At 48.1% G+C, this 21,195-nt stretch overlaps 1 protein-coding gene across 1 annotated transcript in view; it reads left to right on the forward strand.

Moving 5' to 3' along the window:
• ZMYM2 (zinc finger MYM-type containing 2) overlaps positions 1-21,195 on the forward strand; it is a 1,132,334-nt gene that overhangs the window by 315,203 nt on the left and 795,936 nt on the right. The window contains exons 6-7 of the mRNA XM_085621554.1: positions 3,873-4,020; positions 15,356-15,471. Coding sequence (XP_085477680.1) covers positions 3,873-4,020; positions 15,356-15,471 — 264 coding nt within the window. The remainder of the gene's footprint in view (positions 1-3,872; positions 4,021-15,355; positions 15,472-21,195) is intronic.

The following is a 21,195-nucleotide window of genomic DNA, read 5'->3' on the forward strand; positions in this document are numbered from 1 at the left end:
AGACTTCTGAAGACAGGTTGCCATTGTCTTTTCTGTCATTCACACTAGTTGAGTCTTGGCAATCCTCCACGTTCCTATCCTTGACGAGGAACACCATGCCGAATTGAAGGACGCCTGGAGATCTTCAGAGCCATCCGAGTCTGCGCAGTAGACCTCGCACTCACACGACGGTGGCTACTTACGAAATCCATTTTGAATATTGCGGCCTAGTAGGCCCGAATGCCAACTTAAGCAAAACAAACATTAAAAAGTAATGTATACGGAAATGAAGATTCTAATGTTTAAACCCACACTAATCCCAATATATATTAGTATTTTCCTAGCTTGTAACAACATTTAAAGCAATATTACTCACCATTCCGCAATACCAGGAACGCAAACCATTACAAAAGCAACATAAACCATGCAATTTCTATCACAACACATTCTACAGTTAATATGCGCACCACAGTTAGTCATTAGAATTATTTGCCATGCAATCAGCGTTTAGTCCAGCGTGTAATTTGTGTTAAGGTGCAAGGTTGATTACTAGTAACACTCAAAACAGTTAATACAGGTTAATATTTAGAATAGTTACGTAATTAGTATTTTATCATGCAAAATAGAGAAGGTATTCAATATTTTTGCTTTACCTGCTCCACCAGAGGATTAATAAGGACTGATGAAAATCAGAATCTGTTATATTCTACTTGTCTAGGATGAAACTGCATCTTATGTGGCATCATGGCAATTTCTGACCTGAGCAGTTACGATAGTCCTGTATGTTTCATTACAGAATTTTGTGGTTGTAATGTGACCAATGATTTAGATTTATTTGATGAGGATATAAGAGGTCTGGTCGTGTAGCAGGAAACATGGAGCTACCTGTTAGCTTGCTCATAGTTTAAAGATCTGGGAGCTTTGCTTTGTTTACCTGAAATTGAGGCCTTCTCTGGGTAATGTAACATCCTGGTTGTCATTGCTGTATGTTTTTTTTTAGTCTTCATCGGCTATCTGAAATTGAGAAATACAATGAAATGAGTTTAGCCTTAAAGTAGATAGACTTATAAAGCGATGGGGAAACAGAATTAAGAAAACAAAGGAACTAGTTCTCATAGAACGATAGGAGATTACCAAAGGCTGGTATTAACTGGGAAAAGGCTGAGACTGATGAGGAAAAACTGGGAAGTAGCACGTAGCTAAAAAGCCTAGGACTGAGCCAAAGGATAGGCTCAAAGTGGAAGATTTATTGCGCAGAGAACCTATATATTCAAGGTGACCATGAGAATCATAACTCCAATTACTGTTCGAGTAAAAAAGGTCCAGAACAGGACTGACTGCTGACTGAGGAAAGCAAAGCGTTGGCAGGATGAAAGAAGGTATATTGCCTATATAGACCAAGAGAAGCAAAGCATACTTTTAAAGATGTAAATTGGGTCCAGTTGAAAGTAAAAAGGCATGGAAATGTGGTTCTTTAGGGTCAGACTGGTAATAGCCCGAGTCTGCATCCTTTCCAATGGTGTCCCGGTGAGATGCATTTCGATGACCTTGACCTAGCCTGATGATAGACAGTAATGTGTTTGGAGGCTCCAGATGATATGCTCTGGAAAAGTCTGTATACCTCATCCCAGGGCCAATACATATAGCTCCAAACAGTGGTGGAGGGGGGACTGAGAATCCGCCCATTGGTTTCAGGTAGGCACTTGTGAAATCTTCAGCAAAATCGAGGCATCAAAATGTAATTTACTGCCCACCTCAAAAATACATTGAAATGGAATGTTTCACAGTGCGCACAATGTAGTGCCATGGTCTGTTAATTAAAAAGTGGCAAATGAATAGAACAGCAAAGCCACAACAATAAAATGCTCCATGGGTAGACTTTATCCCGGTCTCCCTTCCTGGCCTCCAGACCCCAGGGTTGGAGCAAGACCGAGTCTGTGGAGCATCAATATACCAGGCTGTAAAATCTTTACACTTCTACCCATTTGTGTGTTCGCATAGTGATAGCTGTGAAGTTTGAGGCATCCTATCTGCTGACGTATGACATGAAGGAAGTCATCTTAAAACCTAAACGTATACTCTGAAGAAACACATTTTGCAAAGCCCTCGCACAACACGAGATGGCAGGTGTGTGCGAAGTATGTAAATCCACATCGCTGCAAGCTTCAGATAGTTGGCTTTAAGTAATGTTTTTCTTTAGGGATATTTTTCCCCAAGTGTCAACATTTTTAAAGTTTGCAGATTTGAAATTTAATTCTAGGAGTGAAATGTCACCTGCAATTGAATTATAAAACTGTAGCACACTATTATCATTTAAATCTGAGTCTTATCTGCAGCAATGCTTCCTGTGCACAGATACCATGTCGACTTAGCTGGACAATCTCTTAGCCCTCAAACGTGTGTAAACCGGTGCTGTGCGCAGCCTGCTTGGAGCCCCTTTTCCTACCAGGGCACAGCAGCTGACCACATTTTAAAAATAGGTGACTGGCCGTTTTAGCTCAAGTCCATTTTCAAGTGAGACTCCATTAGGTAGACTAGCACATAACAGGGGTCGAAAAGCAGAACAAAAATATTGAAGGTTTTTATGATTCAGACCCTACTTTCTCACAAGAGGAAAAGTAAAATCATAGTAATGGAGACATGGTAAAAACTGGCAGTGTACAATAAAGTCCACAACATTTGATTTTCGAAGGCGTGAGATAGGATGGACGTTAGTAGTTCAAAAGGTTCAAGTTTTTTTATTTCTTCAATAGTAGCAGAGCAAAAGCTGGTTCAGAAGAGAAACGTCATATGCCAGTGGAAGGAGAGTAGTGAAAGAAAATTGCTAAAGAAATGCATGGACTGATTTATACCCTTGGGGTGTGCAGTGATGCTGTATGGTTTGTGCCAAAATGAATAGTAAATAGTTTTAGTGGCAAGCAAAAAGCAACAAGAAACAAAAGTTGTAAAAGGTACACAGACACAAAGACTTAAAAGACTTAAAAGAAGGAAACACATTTAAATCAATTTCGGACTTGAAATAATGAGTAAAAGAAAATCACTCAAGGGATCTTAGTGATTAATAGGCCGTGTAACGAGCAGACAGCCAATTTAAGGTATGGCACACGGATTCTGTGACTGAGTGCAAATGGATAACCGTTTCCTTCTCACCCTTTATATTTAGAAGATAGGCTACATAGTGGAAATAATTGAGAATGATCTTTGGTTAGTTCTATACCTACCTGAAATAACAATCACACAGACGAGGCTTCCCAGCCTCGTTGCACAGGATGTGTCAATTCCAAAATCTAGAGTGAAATGCAGTCTGTATCATGGTTACTGAAGATCCTCAACGTCTTTTTCTATTCTAAGCTATTCATGCCCACTTTGGTTAGGAGTGTTTTTATAAGCCAAGACTACAAACTAGATCAACCAGGATTTCAAGAAGATGTAACTTTGATCATATTAAAACAGTTTTTGTTTTGCTTAGAAGGTATTTAAAAAGAGTCTACATGCTTTGTCTTTCAACTGTTTTTGATGTTGATTAACAGAATAAATAAAACAATAAATATCTTCAATATTGAGAAAATGACTACTGGTTGTATAGTTTCAGTCAGAAGTTTGTACCCTCTGATACACCTTTTTGAGAGTTAGTCGGTTCCATACACAGCTATCTCATTCAATGTGTTACATTGTGTTGTCAAGTAACATTTATATAAAATGCGATTCAGCTTTTAGCCAAGTGTCATTATAAATGTAGATCTCTTGTTTGAAAAGAAAGGAAAATTAATTACCAGTACCCATATCTTCTGTAGTCACATGCAACTCATCCAACCACCTATTTCTGGTTTGGTCTTGGCTGATGTTCTAGACATGATTTTATTTAAGACACAATTGTTTCATTTGTGTTTCAGAAACATGGCAAACTGACAGGTTGTACTGGATGCAGGGCGCAGTGCAAATTTTTTGATATGACTCAGTGCATTGGAGCCAATGGGCATATGGAGCCTTATTGTTCGACGACCTGCATGAACAACCACAAGACAAAAATGGGAAAACCTGGTACGTTTAAATGGTGCAGTATATAAAGTAAATTTACAGCGTTATTTTGTTGCTACTCTGGCCATTTATTGAGGCGTTTCATCTAATCCTCCACAAAGCAAAAAAAAAGCAAGAATCGTAGCATGCAAAAACATGTCCGCTGTATTTTTTTTTTTTTTTTTTTTTAATTATTAGCTTGTGGGCACTTCCTTGCAAAACTTAAATGGCTTGCACACTTCTCAGTTTCTACCCATTGGGGTAGGTAGTGAAGGATGGGGTGTGGGTAAAGAGCTGGTGATTAGGGGCATGCTCTGTAGGATAATGTACCTGCCCCTGCGGCTCCCATGCTCTTTTTAGGTCGAGGGACAGTCCGGTCTGCCGAAGGCAGAACCGGAAGTCCGGAGATCTTATGATTCTTAGAGTGGCTATTTAGCCCGCCTCTCTTTTTGCCTCTCCTCCATTGGCTGGCTTCCTAAACTAAGGCCAGCCATTGGAGGAGAGAGCCGTCCCTCCAAATAGGCTCCGTCTTTTTCAGATTCGGGGGCGTGTTCCGTGCTCTTCTTTCCACTTTTTAGCCACGCCCTTTTTTAGACATGTTTTTCTCTCCTCCAGACAATGGCAAGAGGAGAGAAAAAGAAACACGCCCCGAATCCGAAAACGCCACTGCGTTTCTCCGAGGCATTTCTGCTTTGCCTCGGAGAAAGGCGGCGGTGTGTTTTCTTTCCATAGATGCTCGCTTATCTCCCTGCCTTTCTGTCCTTCGCCCCCCTACTCTCGTCTCTTGTTCCAAGAGTCCGCTGATTAGGCATATAGCACTCAAATACGGGATACGGAACCAGCAACCTCGAAGAAGCGCAGACGCCGCACTCCGCCGCCATTACAGAGGTTTGCCTGCAGTGCTCGAGCAGTGCCAGGCGGTCCGTTTCCCTCTCCGCTCTCCTTCAGAAGCAGTTCGACTCCAGTCTATAGCTGTGCCAAGGCCAGGGGCTCCGTGGATTGCTTCTCTTAGGAGCGATCCCTAACCCCCCCCCCCCCCCACTGGCCCCAGGCCGCAGCGTGTAAGCTGCCCGAGCGCAGTGTCCCCATGTCCGCTCTGGCACGGCATTGATAAGGAGGGGGGCTTCACCTTGAGCCACATTTGGCGTTGGTTATCGTAGCTCAGTGGACCGAGCCCGCCAAACCTGACAGCGAGCCATGGTGAGCCATGTGATACACGCAGGAGTGAATGTGCAAAAAGAAACCCGAGGGTGCACTCTCTCTAGGCACAAAGGTAACAGGAAAGAAGTGCTTCGGATAAAAACATTCCCAAGGCCCCCTTTTGTATATACAAGCATTAAATGAAATACATTTTAACGTTATTTGCCGTGCCCTTGACTTAAATGTTTTCGTCTGTATAATGTTTGGCAAACATCTATTTGGGTCACAATCCCTATGTCATCTGGTGCCAGTTTAGGACGAGAAAAAACTCCTAAAACGCATACATGCCAACATTTCAGAAGAGCAAAGTGGGAGATTTAAAAAACTAAATAAAAAAAAATCGGGGAATGAGGCCTTCAATCGGCTTTCTGTCATGTATGGACTTTGGAAGTGTGCTGCTGCAGGATCGGACATTGGAAAGCAAATTCACGTGTGTTTTTTTAATCGCTTTTCAGAAGCATGGAGCGCAATGGCAGGCAGAGAAAGAGGGGGATGTAAGAGTTGTGCACTGGCCTGGCAGGTTGCGGTCAGTGCATATACCCCCCCCCCCCCTCCCCCGTCAGCCCGGGCTGAAAAGCTTCCGGGCACACACACAGCCGCCTCCCGAACCCCCCCCCCCCCCCCCCCCCCCCCCCCCCAGTACTTCACAGGTGTTTAAAAGACCATTCGCTTGTTAATGGGGCTTTGTTGTCTTTTCACCCCTTCTAGAGCCCCTGCATCGCCATTCTGACTATTGCTGGAAGAATTAGCACGTCACACAATACCAAGCCCTGTCATTTAAACTCCGAAGAATCGGGTTTTTGCTTGCAGGAATCGGGAGGCGGGAGACTAGCCTTGAAATCGGTAGTCTCCCGCCTGAATCGGGAGGGTTGGCATGTATGAAAACGTACCAACCATGAGCTGGGTGAGGAGGGTTTAATTTGAGCCGGTGGTTAGATTTGGGGCCCACCGACATTTTTTCAGGGGGGGGGGTGATGGCTTATTAGACACCCTTGAGATACGGCACCCGCATCATTCCACAACGGCGCTGCTGCACTTCTGTGAAAACCTTTGGGCACTATTCGCATTCCTGTGCAAATTAAGCACCGGTGGAAAATGCACCTATTGCAGATTATTAATTTGGTGGCGTGTTGTATATAAAGGGTCATGGTTAGTGCTGCTACTTGCAAATGAGGGCGTCTGTCTGCTTCGGAAGCAGCGCCTTGAGCGGAAAGTTTGGCACTATGAAAAGGTAAGCTGCTTGTTAACGTCTGTTCATGTAATGTTTTATGTGGTGCTTCACACATGGCGCGTTGCAGCATGCATCCTGCCCTCTAGAACGACCCCCCCCCTGTCATTTAATGAGCCGGCCGTGCTGAGGCGCTGGAGGCGCTGTATGCTAATGAGCTAGCGCCGACATGGAGGCCAGGCGGGAGCAGCTCCCGTGGGTGCTGCTGGCGCTACTCTGATAGAAATGGCGGGAAGAGGCACCGAATCGGGAAGAAGGCGCTAATCAGCCGAAACACACCGGTGTGAGTCTGAGCGCTGCCCTTCAATGACCTGCCGGTAACAAACTCGGGTAACCACTGCAGGTCGAGCGGGGGTGGGAACGGAACCCCGGAACGGCGGCCTGGAGGGGTCAGCGAGGGCAGGCTGGTGGGTGGGAGTGAAGACTGGGGCAGGAGGCAGGGAATTGGGTGCAGACGGGGCCAAAGGGCAGTGTGGAGCCACCCACCGCAGTGCTAATGAGATGTGGAGGCGGGCCAAGATCCCTCTATATAAAATTGCCAATATGAAACTTTTAAACAGGAGAAATTACGGGTACAAATAAAGGAGAAACTGACCCCCCACCCCATTGACCTGGCAAGGGCTAAGCAGGGCACTAAAAGGAGGCGACCGTGGAACAAGACAGAGCACTGAGTGTGACACATTTGGCGACGACATCCGGTGAAATAAGCGCGGCTGCTCCTGCCCCCAAATACACTCAGCTTGTGATGACAACAGAGGGGAAGATGACCCCCCCCCCCCCTCACCTCACCACTACAGGCTTCCCATCAGGGAGCTTCTAAGAGCCATGTGGTAAGCCCCGCCCTTCATTTGTATTTAGATAGCGACAACCAATGAGGAAACCGGAAAGGATTTATAGTGCCATTAGGCCCTTTCATTCACAAACAAACCCCTACAGTGCGCGCTCCGGAGCTCAATAGGGGAGGGAAAGGGAGTGTCCCGTCCCCTCCGGTCACCTCCAGGCTGCCTGTCAGCTCAGAGGAGGGCTCGCAGAAACTTGAAGGTGAATTTGGGTGTTATATGGGGTCTTCTGCAGCCATTGCGTCCCCCGGACTATGGAATAAGCACCAAGGCAGCAACATGAAGGTCAATGTGAGTACATGGTGTAGCATTTTTTATTACCATTTACTTCTGTTGATGTTAATATATATATATAGCGCCCGTCGCGCTTTCCAATCGCACGCTTTCCAATCGCACCCTAGCGCTACACCTTCAATTTTATTAATATAGTGTGGAATTTAAAGTTATGTATGCTGTACCAGCTAAGTGCCAAGAAATAGTTCATTGTTCACTGTTCTACAACAATGTGCAAGTCAGTGTATATGTTTCTCAGTTGAGTTGCACAAAGGGGAACGCTCTTGCAGTCATCCATTGACGATGTGTGTATTTTTATTTTTAAGTATTATTATTTTATGTTTTCAGTTTAATCAGACTGAATTAGTTTTCCATTTAGGAAGATTCTTCCTACTCTGGCTGAAGCGCGAAGTTTCATTCTACCTGGGTTATTTCTGCTTCGACGCAACTTCGTGCATTAATTAAAACGTCACCTTTAAAATGCAGGCTTAATGTTCATGGGGAATTTGATGCAACACATTGTGCTTTGAAAGATTAAGTGCGTCTCGCAATACAGTGGGTTCGCAAAGTGCTAATTTCTCAGACTAACGTTATCAGCACGGACTGATTCAGAGGGATGTGAATTGAACAGGTCTGTTGGCGGCTTCTAGGAGTAGGTATGCCAACTAATTGGTATTCACCTATTCAAGCTCAGGAGGAACGGAAGATGCACTAGCCTTTGTAGCCACACATCCCGAAATCAGCTACATTCACCCAGTAAACTCAATATTGTCAGACAAGTACGTGTGCAGCCTCAGACAAACATTGAAGTAAGGGATAAGCTTTGATTATATGCTATGAAAATGTGTATAGCGCTTCCTTCGCTTGGCGAGGCGCTGCAGCACTTTGCAGAAGGGGCAGTACGTTACTCTGCGTTGTCAGAGCTCCTTCCTCATTTACACTCACAAATGGGGACTTTGTTTTGTGTTGCCAAGGCTGATACTAAGTTGTGATGTTTCCCTGCCTTGAAATACAGGATGTTACTACCTCTTGTCAGTTTCAGAATTAATGTCTTTCTTTTCTGGAGTGCTGTAAGAAATCTTAGAAAACATGCTTTTATTTGTATTTCTTTACATCAGCAAATAGATGAAGAGACAGTACTGAAACTAACAAGACAGGAATCGGATGCAAAAAAAGTGCACTTTAGAACTTCTGTGAAGTTTATGGTGCAGGGATAGCGTAGTGAGTTTAGTGGCACTGCCGAGAGCGTACATGCTATTTTTTATGTAATCTGCTTGAAAAAGATTCCAATATTACATTCGGGACGGTTAAGGCTCCCCATTAATCTCGTAGTGATGTTGGTGCAATATGGTACCTGCAAAGCCATTTGAATTATGCAACAGGAAAGGAGCCAATTATGTTGCAGGATTGACTAAATTATGGGGCAATACAAGGCACATTATGCATCATAATGCGGTGCATTTAGTGATGGTATTGCTTAATTAGTTTGTCATTTTTACATATGAAAACTGCATGGACAAAGGTTTTTACACCATTGGTACCAGTTTCACACGCAAGTACAGCCATAAGCAACAAAGAGACCAGTTAACATTTAAACAGGAGGTGAAGTGGGTGCCACTTCTGCTTTGGCTACCAAGATCAATGTGTATGTGTCTAGATCTGTGTGTGTGTGTCTAGATCTGTGTGTGTGTGTGGCTCTCTGTGTGTGTGGCTCTCTGTGTGTGTGGCTCTCTGTGTGTGTGGCTCTCTGTGTGTGTGGCTCTCTGTGTGTGTGGCTCTCTGTGTGTGTGGCTCTCTGTGTGTGTGGCTCTCTGTGTGTGTGTGTGGCTCTCTGTGTGTGTGTGTGGCTCTCTGTGTGTGTGTGTGGCTCTCTGTGTGTGTGTGTGTGGCTCTCTGTGTGTGTGTGTGTGGCTCTCTGTGTGTGTGTGGCTCTCTGTGTGTGTGGCTCTCTGTGTGTGTGTGTGGCTCTCTGTGTGTGTGGCTCTCTGTGTGTGTGGCTCTCTGTGTGTGTGGCTCTCTGTGTGTGTGGCTCTCTGTGTGTGTGTGGCTCTCTGTGTGTGTGTGGCTCTCTGTGTGTGTGTGGCTCTCTGTGTGTGTGTGTGGCTCTCTGTGTGTGTGTGTGTGTGTGTGTGTCTCTCTGTGTGTGTGTGTGTGGCTCTGTGTGTGTGTGTGTGGCTCTCTGTGTGTGTGTGTGTGTGTGTGGCTCTCTGTGTGTGTGTGTGTGTGTGTGGCTCTCTGTGTGTGTGTGTGTGGCTCTCTGTGTGTGTGTGTGTGTGGCTCTCTGTGTGTGTGTGTGTGTGTGTGGCTCTGTGTGTGTGTGTGTGTGGCTCTCTGTGTGTGTGTGTGTGTGGCTCTCTGTGTGTGTGTGTGTGTGGCTCTGTGTGTGTGTGTGTGGCTCTGTGTGTGTGTGTGTGGCTCTCTGTGTGTGTGTGTGTGTGGCTCTCTGTGTGTGTGTGTGTGGCTCTCTGTGTGTGTGTGTGTGGCTCTCTGTGTGTGTGTGTGTGGCTCTCTGTGTGTGTGTGTGTGTGTGGCTCTCTCTGTGTGTGTGGCTCTCTGTGTGTGTGTGGCTCTCTCTGTGTGTGTGGCTCTCTCTGTGTGTGTGGCTCTCTCTGTGTGTGTGGCTCTCTCTCTGTGTGTGTGGCTCTCTCTCTGTGTGTGTGGCTCTCTCTCTGTGTGTGTGGCTCTCTCTCTGTGTGTGTGGCTCTCTCTGTGTGTGTGGCTCTCTCTGTGTGTGTGGCTCTCTCTCTGTGTGTGTGGCTCTCTCTCTGTGTGTGTGGCTCTCTCTGTGTGTGTGGCTCTCTCTCTGTGTGTGTGGCTCTGTGTGTGTGTGTGTGTGGCTCTCTGTGTGTGTGTGTGTGTGTGTGGCTCTCTGTGTGTGTGTGTGTGTGTGTGTGGCTCTCTGTGTGTGTGTGTGTGTGGCTCTCTGTGTGTGTGTGTGTGTGGCTCTCTGTGTGTGTGTGTGGCTCTCTGTGTGTGTGTGTGTGGCTCTGTGTGTGTGTGTGTGGCTCTCTGTGTGTGTGTGTGGCTCTCTGTGTGTGTGTGTGTGTGGCTCTCTGTGTGTGTGTGTGGCTCTCTGTGTGTGTGTGTGTGGCTCTCTGTGTGTGTGTGTGGCTCTCTGTGTGTGTGTGGCTCTCTGTGTGTGTGTGGCTCTCTGTGTGTGTGTGGCTCTCTGTGTGTGTGTGACTCTCTGTGTGTGTGTGGCTCTCTGTGTGTGTGTGGCTCTCTGTGTGTGTGTGTGTGTGGCTCTCTGTGTGTGTGGCTCTCTGTGTGTGTGGCTCTCTGTGTGTGTGGCTCTCTGTGTGTGTGGCTCTCTGTGTGTGTGTGGCTCTCTGTGTGTGTGTGTGGCTCTCTGTGTGTGTGTGGCTCTCTGTGTGTGTGTGTGTGGCTCTCTGTGTGTGTGTGTGTGGCTCTGTGTGTGTGGCTCTGTGTGTGTGGCTCTGTGTGTGTGTGGCTCTCTGTGTGTGTGTGTGTGGCTCTCTGTGTGTGTGTGTGGCTCTCTGTGTGTGGCTCTCTGTGTGTGTGTGTGGCTCTCTGTGTGTGTGTGTGTGTGTGGCTCTCTGTGTGTGTGTGTGTGTGGCTCTCTGTGTGTGTGTGGCTCTCTGTGTGTGTGTGGCTCTCTGTGTGTGTGTGGCTCTCTGTGTGTGTGTGGCTCTGTGTGTGTGTGTGGCTCTCTGTGTGTGTGTGGCTCTGTGTGTGTGTGTGGCTCTCTGTGTGTGTGTGGCTCTCTGTGTGTGTGTGTGTGTGTGTGGCTCTCTGTGTGTGTGTGTGTGTGTGTGGCTCTCTGTGTGTGTGTGTGGCTCTCTGTGTGTGTGTGTGTGTGTGGCTCTCTGTGTGTGTGTGTGGCTCTGTGTGTGTGTGTGTGGCTCTGTGTGTGTGTGTGTGGCTCTGTGTGTGTGTGTGTGGCTCTGTGTGTGTGTGTGTGGCTCTCTCTGTGTGTGTGGCTCTCTGTGTGTGTGGCTCTCTCTGTGTGTGGCTCTCTGTGTGTGTGTGTGGCTCTCTGTGTGTGTGTGGCTCTCTCTGTGTGTGTGGCTCTCTCTGTGTGTGTGGCTCTCTCTCTGTGTGTGTGTGGCTCTCTCTGTGTGTGTGGCTCTCTCTGTGTGTGTGGCTCTCTCTGTGTGTGTGGCTCTCTCTCTGTGTGTGTGGCTCTCTCTGTGTGTGTGGCTCTCTGTGTGTGTGGCTCTCTCTGTGTGTGTGGCTCTGTGTGTGTGTGTGTGTGTGTGTGGCTCTCTGTGTGTGTGTGGCTCTCTGTGTGTGTGTGTGTGTGGCTCTGTGTGTGTGTGTGTGGCTCTCTGTGTGTGTGTGGCTCTGTGTGTGTGTGTGTGGCTCTCTGTGTGTGTGTGGCTCTCTGTGTGTGTGTGTGTGGCTCTCTGTGTGTGTGTGTGGCTCTCTGTGTGTGTGTGTGGCTCTCTGTGTGTGTGTGTGTGTCTCTCTGTGTGTGTGTGTGGCTCTCTGTGTGTGTGTGGCTCTCTGTGTGTGTGTGGCTCTCTGTGTGTGTGTGGCTCTCTGTGTGTGTGTGGCTCTCTGTGTGTGTGTGACTCTCTGTGTGTGTGTGGCTCTCTGTGTGTGTGTGGCTCTCTGTGTGTGTGTGTGTGGCTCTCTGTGTGTGTGGCTCTCTGTGTGTGTGGCTCTCTGTGTGTGTGGCTCTCTGTGTGTGTGGCTCTCTGTGTGTGTGGCTCTCTGTGTGTGTGTGGCTCTCTGTGTGTGTGTGGCTCTCTGTGTGTGTGTGTGGCTCTCTGTGTGTGTGTGGCTCTCTGTGTGTGTGTGTGTGGCTCTGTGTGTGTGGCTCTGTGTGTGTGGCTCTGTGTGTGTGTGGCTCTGTGTGTGTGTGGCTCTCTGTGTGTGTGTGTGGCTCTCTGTGTGTGTGTGTGGCTCTCTGTGTGTGGCTCTCTGTGTGTGTGTGTGTGTGGCTCTCTGTGTGTGTGTGTGTGTGTGTGGCTCTCTGTGTGTGTGTGTGTGTGTGGCTCTCTGTGTGTGTGTGTGTGTGGCTCTCTGTGTGTGTGTGGCTCTCTGTGTGTGTGTGGCTCTCTGTGTGTGTGTGGCTCTCTGTGTGTGTGTGGCTCTCTGTGTGTGTGTGGCTCTGTGTGTGTGTGTGGCTCTCTGTGTGTGTGTGGCTCTCTGTGTGTGTGTGTGTGTGTGTGGCTCTCTGTGTGTGTGTGTGGCTCTCTGTGTGTGTGTGTGGCTCTCTGTGTGTGTGTGTGGCTCTCTGTGTGTGTGTGTGTGTGTGGCTCTCTGTGTGTGTGTGTGGCTCTCTGTGTGTGTGTGGCTCTGTGTGTGTGTGTGTGTGTGGCTCTGTGTGTGTGTGTGTGGCTCTCTCTGTGTGTGTGGCTCTCTGTGTGTGTGGCTCTCTCTGTGTGTGTGGCTCTCTCTGTGTGTGTGGCTCTCTGTGTGTGTGTGGCTCTCTCTGTGTGTGTGGCTCTCTCTCTGTGTGTGTGTGGCTCTCTCTCTGTGTGTGTGTGTGGCTCTCTCTGTGTGTGTGGCTCTCTCTGTGTGTGTGTGTGGCTCTCTGTGTGTGTGGCTCTCTGTGTGTGTGGCTCTCTGTGTGTGTGGCTCTCTGTGTGTGTGGCTCTCTGTGTGTGTGGCTCTCTGTGTGTGTGGCTCTCTGTGTGTGCGGCTCTCTGTGTGTGCGGCTCTCTGTGTGTGCGGCTCTCTGTGTGTGCGGCTCTCTGTGTGTGCGGCTCTCTGTGTGTGTGGCTCTCTGTGTGTGTGGCTCTCTGTGTGTGTGGCTCTCTGTGTGTGGCTCTCTGTGTGTGTGTGGCTCTCTGTGTGTGTGTGTGTGTGGCTCTCTGTGTGTGTGTGTGTGTGTGTGTGGCTCTCTGTGTGTGTGTGTGTGTGTGTGTGTGTGTGTGGCTCTCTGTGTGTGTGTGTGTGTGTGTGGCTCTCTGTGTGTGTGTGTGTGTGTGTGGCTCTCTGTGTGTGTGTGTGTGTGTGTGTGTGTGTGTGGCTCTCTGTGTGTGTGTGTGTGTGTGGCTCTCTGTGTGTGTGTGTGTGTGTGGCTCTCTGTGTGTGTGTGTGTGTGGCTCTGTGTGTGTGTGTGTGGCTCTCTGTGTGTGTGTGTGTGTGGCTCTCTGTGTGTGTGTGTGTGGCTCTCTGTGTGTGTGGCTCTCTGTGTGTGTGGCTCTCTGTGTGTGTGGCTCTCTGTGTGTGTGGCTCTCTGTGTGTGTGGCTCTCTGTGTGTGCGGCTCTCTGTGTGTGCGGCTCTCTGTGTGTGCGGCTCTCTGTGTGTGTGGCTCTCTGTGTGTGTGGCTCTCTGTGTGTGTGGCTCTCTGTGTGTGTGGCTCTCTGTGTGTGTGGCTCTCTGTGTGTGTGGCTCTCTGTGTGTGTGGCTCTCTGTGTGTGTGGCTCTCTCTGTGTGTGTGTGTGTGGCTCTCTGTGTGTGTGTGTGGCTCTCTCTGTGTGTGTGTGTGTGTGCTCTCTGTGTGTGTGTGTGTGTGTGGCTCTCTGTGTGTGTGTGTGTGTGTGTGTGGCTCTCTGTGTGTGTGTGTGTGGCTCTGTGTGTGTGTGTGTGGCTCTCTGTGTGTGTGTGTGTGTGGCTCTGTGTGTGTGTGTGTGGCTCTGTGTGTGTGTGTGTGGCTCTGTGTGTGTGTGTGGCTCTGTGTGTGTGTGGCTCTCTGTGTGTGTGTGTGGCTCTGTGTGTGTGTGTGTGGCTCTCTGTGTGTGTGTGGCTCTGTGTGTGTGTGTGGCTCTCTGTGTGTGTGTGGCTCTCTGTGTGTGTGTGGCTCTCTGTGTGTGTGTGGCTCTCTCTGTGTGTGGCTCTCTCTGTGTGTGTGTGGCTCTCTCTGTGTGTGTGTGGCTCTGTGTGTGTGTGTGTGGCTCTCTCTCTGTGTGTGGCTCTCTCTGTGTGTGTGGCTGGCTCTCTGTGTGTGTGGCTGGCTCTCTGTGTGTGTGGCTGGCTCTCTGTGTGTGTGGCTGGCTCTCTGTGTGTGTGGCTGGCTCTCTGTGTGTGTGGCTGGCTCTCTGTGTGTGTGGCTGGCTCTCTGTGTGTGTGGCTGGCTCTCTGTGTGTGTGGCTGGCTCTGTGTGTGTGTGGCTGGCTCTGTGTGTGTGTGGCTGGCTCTGTGTGTGTGTGGCTGGCTCTGTGTGTGTGTGGCTGGCTCTGTGTGTGTGTGGCTGGCTCTCTGTGTGTGTGGCTGGCTCTCTGTGTGTGTGGCTGGCTCTCTGTGTGTGTGTGGCTCTCTGTGTGTGTGTGTGTGTGTGTGTGTGTGTGGCTCTCTGTGTGTGTGTGTGTGGCTCTCTGTGTGTGTGTGTGGCTCTCTGTGTGTGTGTGTGTGGCTCTCTGTGTGTGTGTGTGTGTGGCTCTCTGTGTGTGTGTGTGTGTGGCTCTCTGTGTGTGTAGGTGGCTTTGTGTGTGTGGCTCTGTGTGTGGGCACAAATGCAATAGGTCTCGTATTTGAGAGTGATTAAGCTATTGACATTGTAAATAACAATGAAGTTTCTTTAAATGTTTTCAAAACAAAAAACATAAACAAAAATAATGTCATGAGCAATGCCAATAGCTCTAACTTTAACAATGCCGAGACCATTGCATTGTAAATGCTTGTTTGATGTTTGTTGTGCAAAAGATGTTACTGTTTCATGACTTGCAGCGAGTATGCCCATGAGCCTGAAAAATGAAGACGGAGTACTACCAGTGGCAAGGGTTGCTATGGTATGCACTTTGTCTTTTCTTTTGTAAAGTTTTAACTGTACCATAGTAGCTAGTTTGTTCTCAGGATATGGCTAAAATAGATATTTGAGCATACCATATAATGATAGTTTATGAATTCCTGTAATTTCTAAAAATGCTTATGGTGGTTAATCGTTTTTTTTTGTTGTTTTTCTAGGTTTGGGAATAAATTGTCACTTTTGTAAACGAAACTCTTTACCTCAATTTCAAGCCACAATGCCTGATGGAAAAGTCTACAATTTTTGTAGCTCCAGTTGCGTAACTAAATTTCAGGTTTGCTTTTTTGTCACATAATTTTCTTTTGTGTTTATATTTTGACTTTTCATAATTTGTTTTGGGTAATGACTGTAAATTATTTGTGGATAGACGAATGTTCGTTATGCAGTTGTATTTTTTCTAATATTGTCTGCAGTTGATATATATCCAGAATCCAGCAATGCCAGGATAACAACCCACCCCAGAGAATACACTAATGCAGTGTTGAACAAGATGCATCACGCACACATAATGTGTAATGGGTGCAGCGATAGGAAGGATACTGAATGGCTCAAAATCCAAAACCTGAATGTATATTCAAGCAATAAAGATAACTAAGTCCAACGGCACTACACAAACAATTGAGTATTTTTACATCTCCACTGTTTCCTTTTATGGTTTACTCCAGCCTTTTTTTTTTTTTTTGATCTACAATCAGCCACATCAAATTCTTTGCTTCCAACATAAGTTTCATTCCTGAAATAACTTTCCCCGAACTTCATCACAGCTAAGAAAAAAAACTCATATCTGCCATAGATCAACATAAGTCTACAAAACAGTGATGGATAGGAGCAGTCAGGCCCGAATTGCCAAACCAGATCCTCCATGAACCCGAAGGCCAGTAACCAAGGACCAGTTTCACCCAAGTTATGGACTCATTAGCCAGGTACAGCTTGGTTCCAGTTACGGTGTGCAGGGGACCCACGTCTGGGCATACCCATCCCATTTAGGGCAGTGCAATAAGTATACGAAACAGTGATGGATGGAATGCTTGAATTAATCTCAGCCACTGGTAATCACTCGTGGCTGCATCCCAATCCATCGTTTTGCACAGCATGCCTTCTCAGTTTGGACCCAGCTATATGCAAATCAGTCTGGACCATACTCCAGTAGGAGCAGTCTGGCCCGAATTGCCAAGCCAGGTACCTGAACCGGAAGACAAGTAACAAAAGACGGTTTTGCCCTAGTTGTGTGCTCATCCGCCAGGTACAGCTTGGATTTAGTGACCGTGTGCACGGGACTCATGTTTGGGCATATGACATGTAAAATATGCATCCAACAAGCTTTTTGGATACTTGGTTTGAGCATCTGTATTAATGCACTCTGCAAGATCTGTCTTGGGAAATGCGATTTTTTTTGGGTGGCAAATATATCTTTGCACAAAATAAGATGAACCAAACTTGCATGACGTTAAGGATGCAGACTACCAATAAATACATTGTGCTATTCTAAACTAAACCATTATTGGCAGAAAAAAGGTGCATATTGCAAATCTACAACACCGATTTCTGAGGTTTGTGACACACTTCTAACTGCAGAATCCTCACCTTTGGAGTAAGCCCAGGTGACACACTGGATCCAGATTATTCAGGCAATTCCTCCTGTGTGCCAGTAGACTCAGCGGCAGCTTTGCACACCCTCATGAAGTGAAGTTGCAGATCTATATGTAGATGCCGTTCCTGTGCTCTGAATTTAGCTCCTTTATTTGCATGCCCTTTGTTGCGAAACCGGAGGCCCTATCCTAACTTAATGTTCGAGGCATATGAGCTGCAGATTACACACTTGTGCATAGATCGCCATCTGGTGTTGGCCCCGGATGTTTGCAGTTGTTTTTCCTCTTGGAAAGTGTTTGGAAGTTACGAGGTCAGTGACTCCTCCTTTGGATCGTATTGCGCATGGGCTTTGGCTCCCTCCTCAGATTGTTTTTTTCTGCCATCGGGCTCGGATGTGATCTTCGCGCTCCGGTTCCGAACAGTTCCATTTCTTCTATCGACACGAAAGCCTCACCCTAATTCGCGGTATTGTTTTGATTGCGATCCCCACACTCGATGCGGCTCATCGATCAAGAACCTTCGATTCCAGTCGTTGACGACGGCCTTCGGGCCTACCCAAGCTCCGGTACTGGCAAATGGAAAGGTCTCCCTTCAAGAAGTGCCCTCGATGTGGGTCCAAATTCCCCCACACCGATCTCCACGAAGTATGTAATCTCTGCCTCTCCCCTGAACAAGAGGCTCGAGACACGGAGAACTATGGCACACTCGTCGTCGAGCCAGCCCACCGTCGGTGCCGAGAAACACTCCTCCGCACCAACGGCAAAAAAGAAAATGGCCTCCTCCTCCTCGGCACAGAGCTCCATACCGAAACACTCGGCGCCGAAAACCAGCTCCACCTCCTCGGTACCGACACCATCCCAGGAACCGAGCGAAAAACACAAGGCCGCCGACACCGATACCACGAAGCCAAAAACCATCTCGGCACCGAATAAACAGACAGCCATTTCCAGGCCGCATAATTCCAAACAGCGGACGAGCACAGACTCTAAAACCAAACCACCGGCCCGATGCTTTCGGCGCCGACGAACAAACCACCATCCGAAGAACTCTTTACACCTGATCCATTGCAAAAGACATTGATCAAGGACCCCAAAACCGGACATTTAATGCTCCGCATTAAAGAGACAGCTGGAAAAACCTGCCCCAGCTCCACCTCCAAAGAGGAAGGACTCTGCTACCTCCCCTTTCAGAATGCCTTCCCCACCTCCTCCACCTTCTCCTCCTCCACCCCTGCCTCATCATTCCCCAACACCCTCTCCGGATGATGATGATAATGATAATGTCTATGATGACATAGGGGACGTGCCCCATGACCTACCTACAGGGGACCCCACTCCCACAGGCTCCCCAGACCCATGGGACAAATACAACATCCCTGACATTCCTAACGTCCCACAAGATGATCTCTACCCTTCGAGACCATCCCCACCAGAAGACTCCTTAGGGTTCAACCACTTACTACACAGGGCTGCACACTATCACGGAGTGGATCTACACACCGACATCGTGGAGTAGGACTTCCTTCTCGATACGTTTGACACTACGCATAGGGCCACCTCCATACTGCCCATGCTCAATGGAGTTATTAAACACGCGCCAGATATCTTTAAAGACCCAGTGAGAGCCAGGGTCATTGACCCGAGAATTGACAAAAAATATAAAGCTGCCCGTACAGATCCCTCCTACATCAGAGGGCCGGCACCACTAGATTCACTGGTAGTGTCTACAGCATGTAAAAGAGCCAACTCCCAAGCGTCAGGTGAAGCACCACCACCTGACAAAGAGTCTAAACTCTTAGACGCATCCGGCAAGCGCACTGCATCACAAGCTGCCAACATATGGCGTATCGCTAATACACAAGCGCTACTAGCAAGATACGACAGGCCCATTATGACGAACTAGAAGCCATAATGCAACACCTCCCTGACAAATAGAAGAATAGGACGAACAAGTTAATTCAGGAGGGCAAAACTATCACAAATACCGCCATCCGTTGTGCCCTAGATGCAGCTGACACCGCCTCCAGAGCCATTAATACCAGCACCCTCCTCCGTCGCCATGCCTGGCTAAGGATTTCAGGTTTTAAACCAGAAGTACAAGCTTCCATCCTGAACCACCCCTTTGACCAGGAATATCTATTCAGCCCAAAAGTGGATGAGGCCCGAGAAAAGATGAAAAAAGACACGGATACGGCGAAGCCTATGGGAGCCTTACAATCACATCCTCCCAGGCGCTCCTTTTGCCGCTCTTCCTTTCGAAGCACATCCAGAGGCTACTCCTCTGACACTGCTTCCACTGCATATAAGGCCCCTACCCAATCCACCTTTACCAGGGTTACCAAAGAGGCGGATACAGAGGCAACATTAATAAAGGCAGAGGCAAGACAAACACCGCCCGCTCTGCCTCCTCAACTGCTCAATGACCCCCCCCCCCCCCCCCCCCCCTCCCCCCACCAAACCATCCCTCACTGGTCGGGGGCAGACTCCGAAATGTCTTTTCTGTCTGGACTACCATCGCCTCAGACAAATGGGTAAGACAAATAATTCAGTCAGGCTACTGCCTAGATCTAATATCTACTCCCCCCCCCCCCCCCCCCCCCAAACATTCCGCCCAGACAACGCCCAATGTCACAGGAACATCTAACACTACTAAAGCAGGAGGTCATCTCCCTCCTACAAAAAGGGGCGATAGAACGGGTTCCTACCAACCAACCAACAAAATATGGGGGTCTACTCCCTATATTTTATCATACCAAAAAGGGCAAGACTCTGTGGCCCATCCTAGACCTCAGGCCCCCAAACAAATACATACATTCAGACCATTTTCACATGGTAACACTTCAACAGGTACTCCCAATGCTTTCCCACAACGATTTCCTGACCACTTTAGACCTAAAAGACTATTTCCACATTCCTGTACACAACGCTCACAGGAAGTTCCTCAGATTTGTAGTGGACGGCCAACACTATCAATTCTAAGTACTCCCATTTGGAGTCACAACAGCACCACGAGTATTCACCAACACATCCACGTCTTCCCATACCTAGACGACTGACTGATAAAAGCCAACTCATACAAACAGTGTGTACAACACACGCACGCCACTATCCAGTTCCTTCACCAACTGGGCTTCACAATAAACCACATGAAGTCCCATCTGCAACCGTCCCACGTAAAACAATACCTCGGTGCCACCATAGACACCTCGAGCGCTAGCCTACCCCAGCCCGGCCAGGATCACAAGCATTCAGGCTCTACGCGCAAAATTTACGGCACAACACTCCCTTCCAGCTCGAGTGTTTATGCAACTAATCGGGATGATGGCCTCTTGCATATTCATAGTACCTCATGCAAGACTCCAGATGCATCCTCTCCAAGAGTGCTTAGCGCGCCAATGGAACCAGGCCCTGGGTCAAGTAACAGATCTGGTGTTGGTAGACGGTCATACCCATCACTCTCTGCAGTGATGGACCACCAAAAACCTTTCCAAAGGGCGACCGTTCCTGGACCCGGTTTCTCAGAAAGTACTGACGACGGACGCATCGCTCTCCGGCTGGGGAGCTCACCTATTACATCACACCATGCAGGACAGGTGGACACCTCAACAAAAGTTACTCCACATCAACCATCTGGAGTTACTAGCCATCTTCTTAGCCCTAAAATCTTTTCAAACACAGATTTCAGGCAAGGCAGTCCTAGTCCGCACAGACAACATGACAGCCATGTACTATATACAAAAACAAGGCGGCACACACTCTCCACAGCTCTCTCAGCTAGCACAGAGCATATTTAGACGGGCCATACCCCAGAAAATCTTTCTTCTAGCCCAACATGTCCCAGGAGTCCAGAACACTGTGGCAGATATGCTCAGCAGACAGACACAACAACGAGTGGGAACTCCACCCACAAGTTCTTCAACCATACTTTCAAATGTGGGGGCATCCACAGATAGACCTCTTTGCCACCCACGAAAACACCAAATGCCCAAGCTTCGCCGCCAGATATCCACACCCACTGTCCAAAGGCAATGCGATATGGATGAACTGGTCTGGCAAATTTGTATACGCTTTTCCGCCTCTCCCACTCATTCCATTAGTGGTGCGCAAACTACAACAACACTCCCTCACTCTAATCCTAGTACCTCCAATTTGGGCCAGACAACCGTGGTACACCAAACTGCTAGAACTCTGTAGTACCACACCAAAGGTTAGACCTCTCTACACACCTCTTAACCCAGAACCATGGAGAGATCAGGCACCCGGACCCAGCTCAGCTCAACCTTGCGATCTGGCTCCTGAAATCCTAGAATTCGGTTACCCAAATCTTCCCCCCGACTGCATGAACGTCCTCAATGAAGCTAGGCGACCCACCACTAGAGCGTGCTACGCCGCCAAGTGGAAACGTTTTG

This window comes from Triturus cristatus, chromosome 8, assembly GCF_964204655.1.
Source record: "Triturus cristatus chromosome 8, aTriCri1.1, whole genome shotgun sequence".
Taxonomy (NCBI): domain Eukaryota; kingdom Metazoa; phylum Chordata; class Amphibia; order Caudata; family Salamandridae; genus Triturus; species Triturus cristatus.